The 17,998-nt window shown below is 33.8% G+C and overlaps 2 protein-coding genes across 3 annotated transcripts in view; one reads left to right on the top strand and one right to left on the bottom strand.

Annotated features, from left to right (window-relative positions):
* LOC125252712 (neurotoxin 3FTx-LI-like) overlaps positions 1–12,407 on the bottom strand; it is a 49,707-nt gene extending 37,300 nt beyond the window's left edge. Inside the window, exons 1-4 of one of the 2 annotated variants that reach the window (XM_048166239.1) lie at positions 12,088–12,407; positions 11,894–12,013; positions 11,611–11,715; positions 11,113–11,282 (exon numbers count right to left, since the gene is read on the bottom strand). In XM_048166239.1, the coding sequence (XP_048022196.1) occupies positions 11,215–11,282; positions 11,611–11,715; positions 11,894–12,013; positions 12,088–12,136 (342 nt within the window). In that variant the 5' untranslated portion in view covers positions 12,137–12,407 and the 3' untranslated portion in view covers positions 11,113–11,214. Of the gene's footprint in view, positions 1–11,112; positions 11,283–11,610; positions 11,716–11,893; positions 12,014–12,087 lie in introns of those variants that run through there. The other variant, XM_048166236.1, reaches the window with a different exon arrangement.
* On the top strand, positions 1,495–3,998 carry LOC125252710 (neurotoxin 3FTx-8a-like). The gene is made up of 4 exons (XM_048166232.1): positions 1,495–1,599; positions 1,673–1,792; positions 1,940–2,074; positions 3,613–3,998. Exons 1-4 carry the CDS (start codon positions 1,551–1,553, stop codon positions 3,678–3,680), a joined length of 372 nt encoding a protein of 123 aa, XP_048022189.1. The 5' UTR covers positions 1,495–1,550; the 3' UTR covers positions 3,681–3,998.
* Positions 12,408–17,998: the final 5,591 nt, after the last annotated feature.

The following is a 17,998-nucleotide window of genomic DNA, read 5'->3' as shown; positions in this document are numbered from 1 at the left end:
TACTAGGTTAATAACATACTACCCGTATAATATCAATGAGTTAAGCCAATATATGATGATTATATTCTTATCACCAATCAGCTTACAGCATCTGATTATATTTTCTCTTGCTGTTCTCACCATAACAAACAGACACAGCTGTCAAGAGAAAAACTAATGTTAAAAAGTCAAGAGCCTGACTAAAGCACACACTGATCGCCACAATGGTAACATCAAATCAAACTATTACTTTCAAAAAGTAATCAACATCTAAGCCTCTTCTTAATTCTTAATACGAACTTCTGTAGATGTCTGACAGAAATAAAGTCAGTCTGGTTAGTAATAAGTGAAGCTAATGTTGTTTGTGGAGTTGTTTAATCAGATCTTGAGAGATGTAATGTATTTTATCTTCAGTTGATTTCATCCAAGGCTGTGGCTGGAAGTAGTTCTTGTGTTTCTCTTTCCTTCAGTGATTATGCTTGTTAACAGCAGGTGTTCTTCACTAATACAAAATCATTATTCAATCACTTAATTATCTCATTACCTCCAACACTGATTAAGTGTTACATTAAACAGCCTGTAGTGTGCACACTAAGCAGTGTTCATTTCATCTGGGCAAATCCATGTGGGGCCTACATGGAAACTGGGTGCAAAACTGGCTGGGTCCCAGTTAGATAGCCCAGGTCAAACCCATTTGGGCCCCACATGGCTCTGCTGGCTGGGTATTAGACCTTGCCGGGCTTTTTTACAGGAAAATGCTGGTAACACTGCTGCCAGTTATTTACTGTAATCTACAGTATGATACCCTAAAGATACCATGCACTAAATTAAATCTCATGTTACCTAATTTCATTTGCAGAAACCAACTGCCTCATATTGTCAAAATGCCATTTAAATTTACAAACTACTTCTTTGACAAGGTTCTTTTCGCCGGTCTCATTTAACTCATAAGGTTTGGGAGTATGAGCTAATTTACTTAATTTACGATTAATATGTGTCCATTTAGTCTTGCACTGTTAAAAATGTATTGCAAAAATTACATCAATTGCTAACAATGTGCCTAATAATTTAACAGATTTTACAGCTTTTTACAGATTTTACAGGTGAAGGGGTGTCTAATTAAACTACACAGGAACCATCTTAGTTTTAAACTTGAATGCCATTTCTTAATGTAAATCATTTACTCTGGCACAATACTATTTCCATGGAGACAATTTCCATGCTGACATTAAATTCATCTGCTTCAGCAAGATCTGTGCCTGGCAATGACATTGGTCAACCCGTGATAATCTTGAAATAACTCAGCCCGGTTTCTTTGTTAGCGGATAAAAAAATGGAAGAGCGTTGACTCATGTTAGTTCTGTCCTGTCGTTCCTTTCATTTAAAATCATTATCTTACACTACTAATTCATTATTTAAATATGATCATTATTCTGGAGAAGAAACATTTATCGTGAGTGTTTGAGTGTGTCAAGTTTGACTTCACAAAGTTTCCTCATTAAACCCACCCCTTTCTGAACAGACATAAAAGCAACGGAAACATTGTGATTTCATTCTGTTCCCGACACACAATGGATCTGCGAGTCTCTGTCGTTCTTCTTTTCATTTTTCTCACTGGAGGTATAAAAACAGCAAGTATTGAATGTATTATTTGGTACACAGAGATCACTGAATGTCTCTCTCTGTCTTTAAGGATATTCTCTCCAGTGTTACGTGTGCACACCTGATTGGACGGGTTACTGTCAATTAAAATTGGAGACATGTCCAGATGATTGTTCTGCATGTACAAGCTGTGAAGCGAGTCTGTCAAATGGTAAGTCCAGTGTGATTTGGAAAATTAACATCTGTAGTTTACTGAAAGTTAATCTCATCACATAATTGAAATTGTTTGTGTATTGCAAGATTTGTGATTTCTGGAATTGCTTCTTTAGCCTATTTAGGAAGTTTGTCCTTATTGCAGGTTACAAAAACATGACCTTCAGAATGAAAGGGTGTGCAAGTCAATGTCAAGATGCGAAAATACGGACACCAGATGGTATATCAATGGAGGTCCGCTGCTGTAAGAGTGACCGTTGCAATGCAGCCAATGCAGCAGGTATTGGCCTTTGTTTGGCTCCCCCAACACTGCATGTTTTTTTATTTTGTTTTTTGAAAACAGATTTAATTGATCGGCAATGAACATGTATTTTTTTAATGATTACTGTTAGTAGTAATAATGGAATTATTATCCTGCAAACATGCCCCTGTGGGGTCCATGCTGGTTTTGTGGGCCCACTTTCATTTCCCACGCTCTGTTTGGGTGCTTTTTAAAATGTAATGTGAAATTCAATATTATAACTCTGCACAGAAGGAATAAAAATTAATGACAAATTACAGTAATTCACATTTTTATAACGAAAAATTAATATATTTTTAAACAGTATTTTTCGGTTTTCTTAAATTACTTTCAAATGTATGTAAAATTACAAATATAATCTGTAATTAATACAATAACAAACAGTTAAAGTTATAAAACGGTCAAATGACTGGCAGCAACGGCTACCAAACAAAAACCATGAAATTAAAGTCAAATCTCCTGAAGTAGTGAAGTTTGAAGTCACCGTTATGGAGGTAAGTGTTCACTTACCCTTGAGCATCAGTTTTTCTTTGGCTGCTGTGACTGTTTGTTTCTACAGCAAATTCTGGCCTGATGAAGTTGATTATTCATTTGTCAGTAACAGCCTGATCATCTCTGAGCATATTAGCTGTTAGTCTTGTGATCATAAAAATATAAAATCAGAAGTTATTTATTCATTATACAGAAAGTGTTTTCTGCTTTGTCTTTTAGACACACTAACATCTTGAATCAGCGTATATACCTCAACAATGGCGACAATCAACAAAAAGCCTTTTTTTGTTTGACTTTAGTAGTTTGTGATGCTCAGAAGTGAGCTGAAAATTTTGTCACCATTGTTGAGGTTAATACGCTGAATCTTGATGTCTGTGTGAGTCTACATGTCCTTATAATGTCTAAAAAAAACTTTCAAAATATTAAAGCGAGACAACGTTTCATGCAACGGTGTACTAAAGCTATACTGTGATGTGAAATTATAAAATCTAAATAATGTTCTCAGAGATCAGTGAACCTGGCCTCTTCATAATGACTGAATCACCAATAAGTAACCATCACCATCTGGTCAGCTTTTTCTCTCATAACTTTTTGCTATAATAAATGTGCTTCAGAAACATACAGTTACAAAAACCAGAGAAAAGTTCTGCTGCATGTTGCTTCATTTAAAGACAGTAACTGTGTAGCTGCTGATGCAGTGATAGTTATATTAGCTCATGTGTGATTTACTCTTGTTAGGTGATTGTTAACTAAAAGAGATTTACAAGTTACAGAGAATAATGTAAAATATTTTACTGTAATTTTACAGTTTTTGTTTGGCAGATGCTTCTGCTAGTCATTGACCATTTCTTTTTATTGATCTTTAACCGTTATTTTCATGAAGGGTAAACGTTTGTCTCCCTGCGCTGCCAGATTTATTGTTGTAGATTAATAGTGAGGGCTGTCTGCTGGGGGCCTGTAAAAAAAGGCCAGTGCAGGATTGTTTGCAGGGTAATTAATACTCATTTCTTCATCATCTTGATTAGATGGAGTGTTTAAGGGAAGCTTCCTCCTGCTCTTCTCTCCTCTGCCCTTCTACTTCCTGTTTCAGTGAGTCCAGATTCAAGACTTCAGATTCAACAGTGAAGATCAGCACAAAAAATATTCTTTCATACACAGAAAATGAGATCCTTCGAGAAAGTATAAGATTACACAAGAGGTTATAAACACACTTATGCATAAATCATGAAAATGTGCTTGTGGTTGTTCATCTAGTAGGTTAACCAATCAAATGTCTGAAATTCTTAGAAGCAATATGACTATTGTCATGGTTTTTCTGTTTTGATTTTGTTTTCAAGGTCTTTTATTTTTCTTTCTATTTGTTTCTTGTTTCCTGAGTTTGTAAATTAATAACTAATGATTTTTACAGTGGAAATGATCAATCAAAAACTTCCTTTAGCTGGATAATAACTTTTTTCTGGATCTGCAGTACAGTCAAAACAATCTCTGTTCCAGTAATTTCCTATTATCACTGTAAAGCTGCTTTGAAACAATCTGTATTGTAAAAAGCGCTTTATAAATGAAGGTGACTAAACTTCATTTTGTTCCCCCTGGTTGTCATGGTTATTCATTATTTTATTAATTAAAGCACACCTGTTTAGTACTGAGTTCATTATCTTGTGTATTTACAGTTTTCTACAATCGCTAGGACACATTTCTCAATACTTAGGTCACTTTTTCAAAACTCTTCACACAGTTCTCTTAACCAAGTTTAATTTTGGCACAGCAGTTAATTCATATTCAAAATGCACTAAATCTATCAAAACACTTCATTCACGTCTCAAATCAACTCATTCTTCCAGAACACTAGCAAAATTTTTCAATCATCAAACACACTTTGTCAGTCAAAAAAACAACAACACTAACATCAGTTAGCATTATACACTGTTTTCTTTTGTAAAATTTCTTCACAAAACAAGAATAACCCTCTCTTATAATTCACTGCAGTTTATGTTACATGATCCATGTTTATATTACAGAACAAAATTATTCCTAAGTTTCCCTTTTGAATAGATGATAATGAAACTGAAAGACTAATGCTTGATTACAGTTTTTCTCGATTTCTTTAACACTATAACCAGACTGAACTAAAATTTCAAAACCATAACGCCATTTATCAAAAAGCACACCCATTTCCCTAAACTATAAACACCATTCCCCTGTTTTGAGACACGAATCAATTTGTTGAACTATCACTGCAAAATTCTAGACACAAATCCCTTCATTTCTCATTGCCTACACCATGTTGTCATATATAAAGCACTAGCATTCAATATTGTTCACTCAAGTCAGCATAGCTTGAGTCAGTACCCAGTTACATGGAAACACTAAGAGTCAAAATTTCACACACACCAATCAGATTCAGAATACATTTCATCATCACATAACTATATTACTGTAAGAAATTTCTGTCTTATTCAGTTTTTTATTATGCTATTTTTTTACCTTAAGTTTAACAGGTTTGTAAACAGTATGTAAGCAGAGGTGAAAAGTCCAGGGGTCAGAAAGTAAAAGTCCTGCCATATTTCACAATCACAATTTTTAAGACACCATCACAGAGATCAGGGTTTGCTTTAGTTGAGCTCTTGACCCTTAACTTTTTAATATTAGAATTTATTTGGGCTGCTGTAACTGAGTTATAACAGCCAGACAAGCAAAGAGAAAAGATGATCAGGTGGTGTTGGTTATGTTTTCACATAATCATTATTTGACCTGAATCACTGAACTCATCTAGAGCCCAATCTCTGAGTTAGATTTACAGTATTGATTACAGCAGCACTGTGATTCTACAGCACAAGATCAGCTTTATCAATATAATCTGAAGGATTTCTTAAAAGTTGTTCTGATCAAAAAAAAACAAAAAAAAAAAAAAAATCCTGTTTTAGACACACACAGACATCAAGAATCAGCGTTTGAATCTCAACGACGGTGACAAGCAACATATTCTGATAAACAGATCAACTCTGAACATTAGAAAACAAGCTACTAAAAAGTCACATAAAAACAGCAAAAAATAAAAAAGTGAGAATAAAGAAAATTACTAAGACAATTAAGCTCATAATTTATCATGCAGCAATGCATGTGGGAGCCATGGATGCATTTGATTGGTGGCACCCAGAATGCATTGCAACATTGCCTTTTGACAGTCACCGCTGTTGAGATTCATAGGCTAATTCTTGATTTCTGTGTGTCTAAATGAGAGCTAATTTTTTTTATTTAAACAACTTTTGATAAAACCTTTGGATTATTTTGAAAAAACTGGATCTTGTGCTGTAGAATCACAGTGCTGCTGTAATCAATAATGTAAATCTAACTCAGAGGTTGGGCTCTAGATGAGTTCAGTGATTCAGGTCAAATAATGACTATGTGAAAACATAACCAACACCACCTGATCATTTTTTCTCTTTGCTTATCTGGCTGTTATAACTCAGTTACAGCAGCCCAAACAAAATCGAACATTAAAAAGTCAAGGTTCAAGAGCCCAACTAAAGCAAACCCTGACCTCTGTGATGGTGTCTTAAAAATTGTGATTTTCTCCTTTGGTGATTCTGCTTGTTATCATCAGGTGTCTTCAATAATGCTCAATCATCACTCAATTAATCACTTATTTATCTCATTAACTTTAACAGTGGGTGGAATAAAAATATGGCAGGACTTTTACTTTCTGATCCCTGGACTTTCCACCTCTGGTTATTATCATCACTTCATCTCCTGCTTCTGCTCTTCTCTAGCTTTCTCAGTCAAACTCTCAGGCAGATTGAAGACTGTTAAAGGGTTAGTTCACCCAAAAACGAAAATTCTGTTAATTACTCACCCTCACGTCGTTCCACAAGAACCGTAAGACCTTCGTTCATCTTCAGAACACAAATTATGATATTTTTGATCAAATCCAATGGCTCAGTGAGGCCTGCATTACTAGCAAGACAATTAAAACTTTCAATGCACAGAAAACTACTAAAAACATATTTAAAACAGTTCACGTGACTACGTGTGGTTTCTTAATGTTATGAAGCGATGATAAAACTCTAACTCTGCAAGCATTTTTCAAAGGAAGTATAAAATATTAAAGTAACAATTATTTTCTTTGTATATTAAGTGATATGGTTTAACCTTTGTACAAAAGCAATCAACACAGATCAGAAAAACAGACACTTCAGAGAAAGCTCTAACCACATGCAAGAAGTAGCAATAAATTGTTTTTTTGAATAAAAAAAAAAAATCTTGTGGATTTCTTAAAAGATGGGCAATTACAAAGCAGGAGTGAATCCCAGACCTGTTGGTTAAATTAAAATTGTATCTTAAAATATGGGTGTTGAACACAAGGAGAAAAGTCCATGCTGCAGTCAAGACTGTATTCTCGCAGCGCCCTCTTCTGGCCTTCTGGTAAGTTGCTCTTACATATTTATCACCTTCCCCTCTTCACCTGTAGAGGGAGCACAAACATAAAATAATAATTTATTTTGATGGTCCACTTTAGACATTCTTCTAATTCACTTTTCAACTACATGTCACGTTATTCTACTAACCCTAACAGTCTACTAATACTCTAATGAGAGTTAGTTGACATGTAGTTGCAAAGTTATTTATAGGGGCGGTTTCCCGGACAGGGTTTAAATTAAGCCAGGATAGGTCTTAATCTAGAATAGTTAATCGTGTCTTAAAAAATGTCTTTATGAAACACAGATTAAGTACAGATTACTAAAACCTGGACTATGGAGTCCTGAATTAAAATAAACTAGATTAATTTAAAACCAACTGTGCTAATCTGAATTAGCATGAGAGAGGTTGCCTGTGAAACATGGAATGAACCAAGAAAAGCTTAAAATTGCATGGAACTGAGAAGCAAATCCAAGGAAAACAATGGCAGCAAAAAAGACTCCAATATAAAAACTTAACTAAACAAGAGACATTTATTTTAAAGCAAGCAAAATACATCAGCTGTGAAAAAAAAGAAAAGAAAAGAAATGCCTGGAAATCTGTTATGAATTCCTTTTAAATAGATGAATTCTTTATATATAATAATAATATGATTAACGTTTTTGTTTTGTCTTTACATTTAGCCTGCTGGCTGGGACTCGTTCTTTATGTAAACAGACGTGACGTAATGATGCAAAGATAAATGGCATCATGCTTTAATTTCCAGCAGAAACTCACCAGTACCACTCAGATTAACAACATTATTACAATCTTACCATTGTGAATCAGGCTATAAGGTAAGGACATGAACACTGGCTGGTTGTGTTTTTTGCTTAAAAATTGATTCGGATCATTTTTAACCAAAAAAAGTTACAGACTGCAGCTTTAAGTTTACGTTTTTTAAAAATTGCTTACACAGTTTCTCTATTTCTCTAAACACAAAACACACACACAACATGTAAAATGTCACACATCACTTGCAAAAGCAAACCCTTCATTCAAAATATTTTAATAACACTGATGTAGAAGCACGTTGGAACAATAGACGTTGGAACATATAACAATTTAGATTTTAAGCTAAATTGTTATATTTTGTCTATTGTGTTTATTGCTACTTTTATTTTGCTGTAGATCATGAAGTTAATACTTAAAATTCCAGTAAACTTTCAAGTTTTTCCCTCAGTTTCTGGCAATCTGACCAGGAGTTTGAATGTTGTTCCGCGTCTTTGAGGGCGTCCGTCATCAACAAAGTGGCGCGGCGAGCTTCTGGGATGTTGACCCAGGAACATGTTGAACTCAGCAAAATCAGGTTCTGCAGCCATGCACATCCCAAACTACACACATGGATGTGTAAAATGTACAACACTATATATTGTGTCTTTTTCTTGTTCACTGTGCACAGGAAGTTGTCACACATACATTTATGTGCATAAATACACTGTATGTACAGTATAGTGTGTATGCACAATTATTGAATTTTACAGTTATTGAACTGAACTGAATCAACACTGAACTGACCTGAGCTGTATAGTAACACTATTGGCCTGTAAGATATTTTAATTTGCAACTATTTTAAAGCTGCTTTGAAATCTGCATTGTATTACAGTTTTTCTCAATTGCTTAAACACATTTCTTGAAACTATGCCTCATAATATTCTCACAACAGTGAACACATATCCTCCCTCTCCCCAGAAATGTTATCCAAACACCCTTTTTCAGTTAAATGAAACACTCCACTTAAAATCATTCACTCTTGCTGAAAAACCTTTGCCCTCAGAAACCAAGCCCTCAAAAACACACACTTCAACATAGTCTTACACACCTGGAGATAAAATCACACCTAATAAATTTGTCTACATATTGTCTATGTTTGTCTGCTGTAATCAATAATGTAAATTTAACTGTATTTCAGAGAACAATAATGATTATGTGAAAACAAACCAACACCACCTTTTTTTCTCTTTACCTGTCTGGCTGTTACGATTCAGTTACAGCAGCCCAAACAAATTAATATAAGAATTCAAGGGTCAAGAGCCCAACTAAAGCAAACACTATCTCCAGATGGTCGCTTAAAAATTGTGATTTTCTCCTTTGGTGATTCTGTGTGTTCGTCTAGATGTTCAGAAGACGTCATAAAAACTTTCATTCTGAGTGGACGTCTTTTCAACCTGAGAAGACCTCAAAAAGACGTCTTCTGGACATAATTTGCTCAGTGGGTAGTGACAAACGGGTGTTGAGGGATTTGTTTTTAGTTCCTACATAGTTGTGTGTTATCTTGGCCCAGAAACCTCAGTGCAACCTGTCTATGTGAGTCTGTATGAGAACAATGGTTACAATTTACCAGTGGATGTTAACAGAAGAGAAGGGGTGTGTGTTTGTGTGTTGTGTGCTTATCAGTGCAAATGTGAATGTGGTGTGGATGTGTGTAGTTCATGTGAAATGTATGAAATAAGTGTCTGTGGTTGTGTGGGTGTCACTGAGTAAGAAAAACTTACATGATGCTTCTTGTCTCTTCTGTGTATGTTAAATATTGTAAATGTGAACAATTTATGGTCATATTGTTACAAAGAAGCATATATATTTGTGCATTTTATGCTGCATTTGTAGGAGCTCTTCATATATTTGTAGATCGATTCGTGTATGTGAGGATGTAGACTACAGTGGCTTGAGTGCTCTTCTGAAATAAAAAAGGTCCCCACTTTGGTTCTGGGTTTTTTCTTCTTTTAGTCCAATATATGTAATTTTATGATCCATTTCCATCTGTAGTAAATTAGCTCAGAGAGGAAATATTAATAATTAATCATAACTTATGATTGATTATGAATATTTGTATCAGTTAATCGGATTAATTTGAAAGAGTTAAATTACACTGTAGAAAATTGTGCTGTAAAATAATGGTAATCTACTGGCAGCTGTAGTTGCCAGTAATGTACTGTTAATTTATAGCTCTCTACCGTAAATTTACAGCTCTCCTTTTTTTTTTACAGTATGTTACCGTAATACTACCATGAAAATTAACTCATTTGGGAAACTGATTGCTTTAAACAGTTAAAGTTTAAAAAACAGTATTTATATAGCATTAGTACTGTGAACTTATTTCATTTGAGTCAACTGAAAATTAATATTTCTTAACTGCAAACACTTAATGTTATGAGTGTAATAACTAAAAACATGACTTTAAATGAAATTTTTGCAGCTTGTCTAAGCTAGCACCAACATACATATATGTGTTAAAGTACTCAGCAAACAGCTTATCACTGCATCAGAAGTGACAAAGTTACCGTCTTTCAGCGAAGCAACATGCAACTCTCCAGCACAATCGTAAATAAAAGATCTCTCCTATATCATCTTTAAAAACCAGCTCATTTAGATCATTATTTCAAGTCATTTTAATTCAATTGGGATCTAGGAGGCATTAGAGATTATGTCGCTCTCTGAAACAGTATCTAAACAGTGTTTGTCACAACTGTGTGTGTGTGTGTGTGACTTGTATGTCTGTGGTTGTGTGAGTGTTACTGAGTAAGAAAAAAATATGTTAATCTTGCAAGTCTCTCTGGACAAATGTCTTCGGTTTCACAGACAAGGCTTAAACAAATCCCAGACTAAAATGCATGTTTGAGCTGTTTTAATTGAACGCAACTTGTACTGACATATCTTAAAATATGTTACTGCCATTGTTTTGTCTCAAGATGCACACCATAATTTTTTTTTCTAGTGAACATTTATAAAAGATACTTAAATATCCTAATTGAACTAAGATCTAATTTACAGGCCCAGCTTTACAGTGAAATGTACATGTGAGCAGTTGTGGATTATAGTCATATTGTTTCTAAACATTATAAAGCTTTGATTGGTTAACCCAAAAACACATTTTCATGATTCCTTGATACACATGTTTCCAAATGAAAAACATATTTCACATACTCTACTCATCTTACTCTTATAGTTGAGATTCTTGTATGAATAATTATTTGGCTGTAAAGACAATCTGCTTTTAATGATGATGCAATATGTTTGTTTCATAATTGTTTATTAACACATTTTATTTTGAGTTCCTCAAATTAAGAACAGCAGAGCAACAAAACTTTTATTCAGTGAACTATAGTAATGCATCAGAATGTGTCTCATATTCACTGATCTTCACTGTAGAATCTGAAGTCTTGAATCTGGACTCACTGAAACAGGAAGTAGAAGAGCAGAGGAGAGAAGAGCAGGAGGAAGCTTCCCTTAAACACTCCATCTAATCAAGATGATGAAGAAAATTGTATTATACTACTACTGCTACTACTAATAGTTAATAAAAATGTATGTTCATTGTTGATCAATTTCATCCCAATTTATAAAAAACAGTAAAAGCTCAGAAAGCACTTGACCAATTCATATGTTTCACCTTTTCATGCTGTTCAAGCTTTACACTTTGCTTGACTACCCTTGAAATTTAATATTGTGCTGTTTATGAACAATCAATTTGTGTTTGAATTATTATAATTGTGATTATGGAAAAAGGCAGCTGCTGGATGAATCCATGTAAATATAAATTAGTACACAGTCAAATAAAAGGTGAATACCTGCTGCATTGCAAAAATCAGTGCCACAGCAGATATACTTTGGCTGTTGGGTCCCTGCACATTGAGCTACACACCCTTTAGTAGTGATGGACCCCATATTGGAACCTGTAAAAAGGACAAACTTCCTATAATAGGCTCCAGAAATCATGTTCCTCTTGAAAGAGACAAATAATTGCAATTATGTGATGAGATTAACATATATATATATATAAATATATTTCTACTTAATATTATTACTTTCAGTAAAATAAAACTGTACATTTCCACATCACACTGGACTAACCATCTGATTTTTCCTCTGTACGGCTTTCACATTTAAAAGATGCATCTGAACATATCTCCACTGTTGTATTACAGGAACCCGTCGAATCAGATGAGCACGTGTAACACTGGAGAGAATATCCTTAAAGACAGAGAGAGACATTCAGTGATCTCAGTGTACCAAATAATACATTCAATACTTGCTGTTTTTTGTACCTCCAGTGAGAAAAAAGAAAAGAAGAACGACAGAGACTCGCAGATCCATCTTGTGTCAGGAAGAGAATGAAATCACAATGTTTCCGTTCCTTTTATGTCTGTTCAGAAAGGGGTGGGTTTAATGAGGAAACTTTGAGAAGTCCTACACACACTTGACACATTCAGGTTTTCTATCCAAAATGTACATCTAGTCAAGTTCAAGTTCAAGTTCAAGTTCGGTTTATTTCTAAAGCACAATTAAAAACGGCCAGAGGCCGACCAAAGTGCTGTACAACAATTGGAGGAGGAGTGTACATAAAGTATGAAAGAAACAGTTAAAAGACAAAGAAACAGAAGGCAGAGAAATATAGACACTATATACCCACACATATCCACATATACACATATATATACATCCATATACATACACATACATACACACCTACATATACAGGTATATGCACGTACACACACATGTACATACATATGACATACATGATATATACATACGCATACATACACATGCATAAATACACATTATATACACATATATAGTCAATCATTGTGCGATGACTATATTAGAATGTTTACATGTAAGCTATTCTACATTTTTAGTTACATAAGTGAATGAGTCATTACTTTATAGAATGAGCAGTAAAAAAGAAGAAGAAGAAGAAGAAAAAGAAGAAGAAGAAGAAGAAGAAAGTAACAGAATTGGTCAGATGTGTCCCCAATGCAGAACTTCAGAACCCCCTCTTGAAATCTCTTTCTGGGGGTGGGTTTGTGGTGTTGATGGTGCCCTCATAGAGGATGGGATGGTGTCCTCTTGGTAGTTAGTGCCCTATGCAGACCACATATTCTGCATATATGGAACAGTGGTAGTGGAATCGTTGTAGTAAAAGCTTTACATTAAGCTTTTACTGAAATGAAAACATGAAATTACTGCCACTGATCAACAACAAATCCAACAACAAATCCAACATACATGGCCTTTGGTTACTGTTGAAGCTTTTTTTTTCCACCACAAAATAAAAAAAGTACAAAAGGTAATTGTGACTTTTTATCTCACAATTCTATTTTTTATTTTTTTATTTTGCAATTGTGAGTTTACATCTCACAATTCTGACTATTTTCCCTCAGAATTGTGAAATATAAACTATAGGAACTGAAAAAAAAAGTCAGAATTGTGAGATAAAAAGGTAATACGGAAGAGGATTAGAGCCAAGCAATAATAAAAAAATAAAACCATCTCGAGATTAAAGTTGTTAAATTTCGAGAAAAAAGTCTAAATAAAATGTTGAGAATAAACTCGTTAAATTACGAGAAAAAACTTGTTAAATTTCGAGAAAAAAGTCTAAATAAAATGTTGAGAATAAACTCATTAAATTACGAGAAAAAACAAGTTAAATTTCGAGAAAAAAGTCAAGATAAAATGTTGAGAAAAAACTCGTTAAATTACGAGAAAAAAGTTGTTAAATTATGAATTTGTTCTCATAATTTAACGACTTTTTTCTCGTAATTTAACGAGTTTATTCTCGTAATTTAACAAATTTGTTCTCGTAATTTAATGACTTTTTTCTCGAAATTTAACGAGTTTATTCTCGTAATGATTTTATTCTCAACATTTTATCTCGACCTTTTTCTCAAAATTTAACGAGTTTTTTCTCGTAATGAGTTTATTCTCAACATTTTATCTCGACCTTTTTCTGAAAATTTAACAATTTTTTTGTCGTAATGACTTTATTCTCAACATTTTATCTCAACTTTTTTCTTGAAATTTAACGAGTTTTTTCTCGTAATGACTTTATTCTCAACATTTTATCTCAACCTTTTTCTCGAAATTTAATGAGTTTATTCTCAACATTTTATTTTGACTTTTTTCTCGTAATTTAACGAGTTTATTCTCAACATTTTATCTCAACCTTTTTCTGAAAATTTAACAAGTTTTTTTCTCGTAATGACTTTATTCTCAACATTTTATCTCAACCTTTTTCTGAAAATTTAACGAGTTTTTTCTCGTAATGACTTTATTCTCAACATTTTATCTCGACCTTTTTCTGAAAATTTAACGAGTTTTTTCTCGTAATGACTTTATTCTCAACATTTTATCTCAACTTTTTTCTTGAAATTTAACGAGTTTTTTCTCGTAATGACTTTATTCTCAACATTTTATCTCGACCTTTTTCTCGAAATTTAATGAGTTTATTCTCAACATTTTATTTTGACTTTTTTCTCGAAATTTAACGAGTTTATTCTCGTAATTTAACAAATTTGTTCTCGTAATTTAACAACTTTTTTCTCGAAATTTAACGAGTTTATTCTCGTAATGATTTTATTCTCAACATTTTATCTCGACCTTTTTCTCGAAATTTAACGAGTTTTTTCTCAACATTTTATTTGGACTTTTTTCTCGAAATTTAACGAGTTTTTTCTCGAAATTTAATGAGTTTATTCTCAACATTTTATTTTGACTTTTTTCTCGAAATTTAACAAGTTTTTTTCTCGTAATTTACAGTTTTTTTCAATTGCTAACAAGCGTTTAGCAATACTTAAAGTACTTTTTCTAAACTCTTAACACAGCAACACACATACATCACACAATTAACCAAATAGTTAATTTTCTGCCCAAAACCATATTTTGTTATATAAACACAAACTCTACATTTCAAAATGCTAAAAACCTTTTTCAACACATACTAACTCTATCAAAACACAGCAAACCTGATTCAAAATCGAGTCGTTCTGTCAAAACATAGCACTAGTTCTCTATCCAACATGAACATATAGTCAATCATAGCGCATTGACTGTCAAAATACTAACAGTTGATGGCATTATGAAAACTGCATTACTTGTCATGTTTCAGTTCTAACCGGAGAAAATATGAAATCCATTGTTTTTATAATTCAGTTTCCTTTTACTACAGTAATAGAGTAATGCATGTAAGCCATTCTACATTTTTGGTTGAGTGCTGAATGTGTGCATTCTTGGCAACAAAAGTGAGTCATTACTTTATAGAATGTGCAGTAGAAAAAGAGAAGAAGAAGAAAGTAACAGAACTGCTCAGGGCAGCTACTGGTCAGATGAGTCCCCTATGCAGGACTTCAGTTACCCCCTTGGTTGAAATCTCTTTCTGGGGGTGGGTTTGTGGTGTTGATGGTGCCCTCATAGAGGATGGGATGGTGTCCTCTTGGTAGCTAGTGCCCTACGCAGACCACATATTCTGCATATATGGAACAGTGGTAGTGGAATCGTTGTAGTAAAAGCTTTACATGAAGCTTTTACTGAAATGAAAACATGAAATTGCTGCCACTTATCAACAACAAAGCCAACATACATGGCCTTTGGTTACTGTTGAAGCTTTTTTTCCACCACAGAATAAAAAAGTATAAAAGGTAATTGTGACTTTTTATCTCACAATTCTATTTTTTTTTCTATTTTATTTTTTTTTATTTTGCAATTGTGATTTTACATCTCACAATTCTGACTTTTTCCCCTTCGAATTCTGAAACTATAGGAATTGAGTTGTGTGATAAAAAGACATAATTACCTTTTTATTTTCTATTCATGGCAGAAATAAGCTTTCATAGGTTCCACATGTGTAAGTGAAAAAAACAGAGATGCACAATCCAGCACACATTCTTCCTCCTCTCACATACCCCTTGTTCTCCCTTGTCCTGATCCAACTTCTCCTCTCCTCCTCCATCTATTCCTCTCCCTTACCCACACATTTTTGTTTGTTTGTTTGTTTGTTTGTTTGTTTGCTTTTTTTGCTCCTCTGTATTGTTCTTCATACACACTGAACAAATCCGATTCAAAGAGTCCTATTTTACTGTGTGTGTCCATGTAATGGAAAGAACTTCAACCCCTGACTATGCCTCCAACTGAGATTGGAATCTGCTATTTCTCAATATTTCAGTGATCTGCTAATTAAAAATGCTTATCAATTCTTTCAGTATTTGTTTTATATATTTTTTTCAATACTGTTGAGCTGCTGTTGTTGCAAAAGTAGAGGTTTTATCCTATATTTAAAGATTGGAACATTATTAGGTCTTCATTTCTGACTTGCTGTGTTTAAGCATTTGCAAATAAGATGAGAAAGATCCATGATTTTGGTATGAGGTAAGCTTATATGAAAAGAAAATGTAAGCATTTTAGAAACGTGTTAATTGACTGCATTTTGTGTGAAAACGACATGAATTGTGTTCATGGTATGGCCACAACAGACGGATGTTCTGCTAAATGTGACTAAAGATTGGACGTATGAATGTATGTTGTATGTTATTGAAAAAAACTGTAATGGATTATAGTAATGTACTGTAAGTTAATGTTTAGAAAAGTTCCTCAAGAAGGAGGAGGAGGGAGGAGAAGGAAGTGAAGGAAGAGGAGGGAATGGAGGAAGAGGATGAGGTGAAAGGAGACAAGGAGTCTCAGAAGAAATTTGTGCAGATTACTACTAAAATTTGTTTTGTACCTTTAACATATACTGACAACCACCATAATAATGCAGATGGCAAAAGAGAAAACCACATAAAGAATCAGAGTTCATCACAAGTAGCTTTTCCATGAGCTGAAGTATATACTAATATATAAAAGGTGCACAGTCATTCACACAAACGCAAAACACCATCATGGTAACCCATAATACTTACATAATGCAATTAACATTCATTAAACAACAGAAGATATAACATAAAACTCCAATGTACATGACTGATAACAAAAACTATTAAGAAACATGATTATTTAAACAAAATACTTTCAAATGTGGAGTGTCACACTGGGGATAGTGGGAACATCAGTTTACAGATTTTGACTGTAAATTATACATTGATTTTGTCTTTTTTACTTCTAAAAATTGTAAAATTTACAGCATTTAACTGTGAAAATTACATATAATGTCTAGTTAGAGCTTTTACAGTTTTTCCCTGGATATACTACAGGAACTTGCCGCTAACCTATTTACATTTTTTTTTTCCGTAGCGTTTTTACAATATTTCACTGTTAAAATCACATTCATTTTTTTACAGCATGCTGTACTCTATTACAACACATGCATGAAACTGCCTTACATACAGATAGAGTTTCTGTCTGCTCCATTTTGTAAAAAGGATGTTACAGTTACAGTAATCAGTACTTCTGTTTTTGTAGGACACAGAGATGATGGAATGGAAGAAGCCTGACTAGACATTTCATTTGATGTGTGTCAGGGGTGGATCAGGCATGCAAGAGGATTTTCCCCCCGCTGCCTGGATAGGGTCAGTACAGCCTGTGATGTTGACGAGATTCTCTGGCCTGTCCCAGACCAAAGATGTGATGGTGGGGCAGAATATTTGTTGTTGTTGTTTGGTGCATTGTACTGTACAGTACATTAGGGAATAAAAAAATGTACAAATATATAAAACACGTGTTCATCATGTGAAAAGTTCTGTGTGGGAGAGAACCACAAGCAACAACTTATTATTGGTTTTTGTAGTATTGTTTTGATTTTATCTCACCGGTGTGTAAGACTATGTTGTAGTGTGTGTTTTTGAGGGCTTGTGTGTGATGTCTGAGGGCAAAGTTTGGTTTTTCAGCAAGAGTGAATGATTTTGAGTGTAGAGCTTCATTTTGACCTGAAAATAGGATGTTTGGGGAATTGGGTGAGACGTTATGGATTTGTGTTCACTGTTTTGAGAATATGAGGCATAGTTTCAAGAAATGTTTAAGCAATCGAGAAAAACTGTAATCATGAAAAAAATATTATAGGCTAATAGTTAGTATTTAAAAAAATACTGATAAAAATATTAAAGTATAAATTATTTTCTTTTTATGTCACAAGTGATATGATTTAGTCTTTGTATAAAAGCAATCAACACAGATCAGAAAAACGTACTCGGTTACTAACGTAACCTCGGTTCCCTGAGATATGGAACGAGTACTGCGTATGGGGGA

This window comes from Megalobrama amblycephala, linkage group LG18, assembly GCF_018812025.1.
Source record: "Megalobrama amblycephala isolate DHTTF-2021 linkage group LG18, ASM1881202v1, whole genome shotgun sequence".
Lineage (NCBI taxonomy): Eukaryota > Metazoa > Chordata > Actinopteri > Cypriniformes > Xenocyprididae > Megalobrama > Megalobrama amblycephala.
Note: the sequence above shows the minus strand (reverse complement) of the source record. Positions and strands in the feature narration are given on the sequence as shown.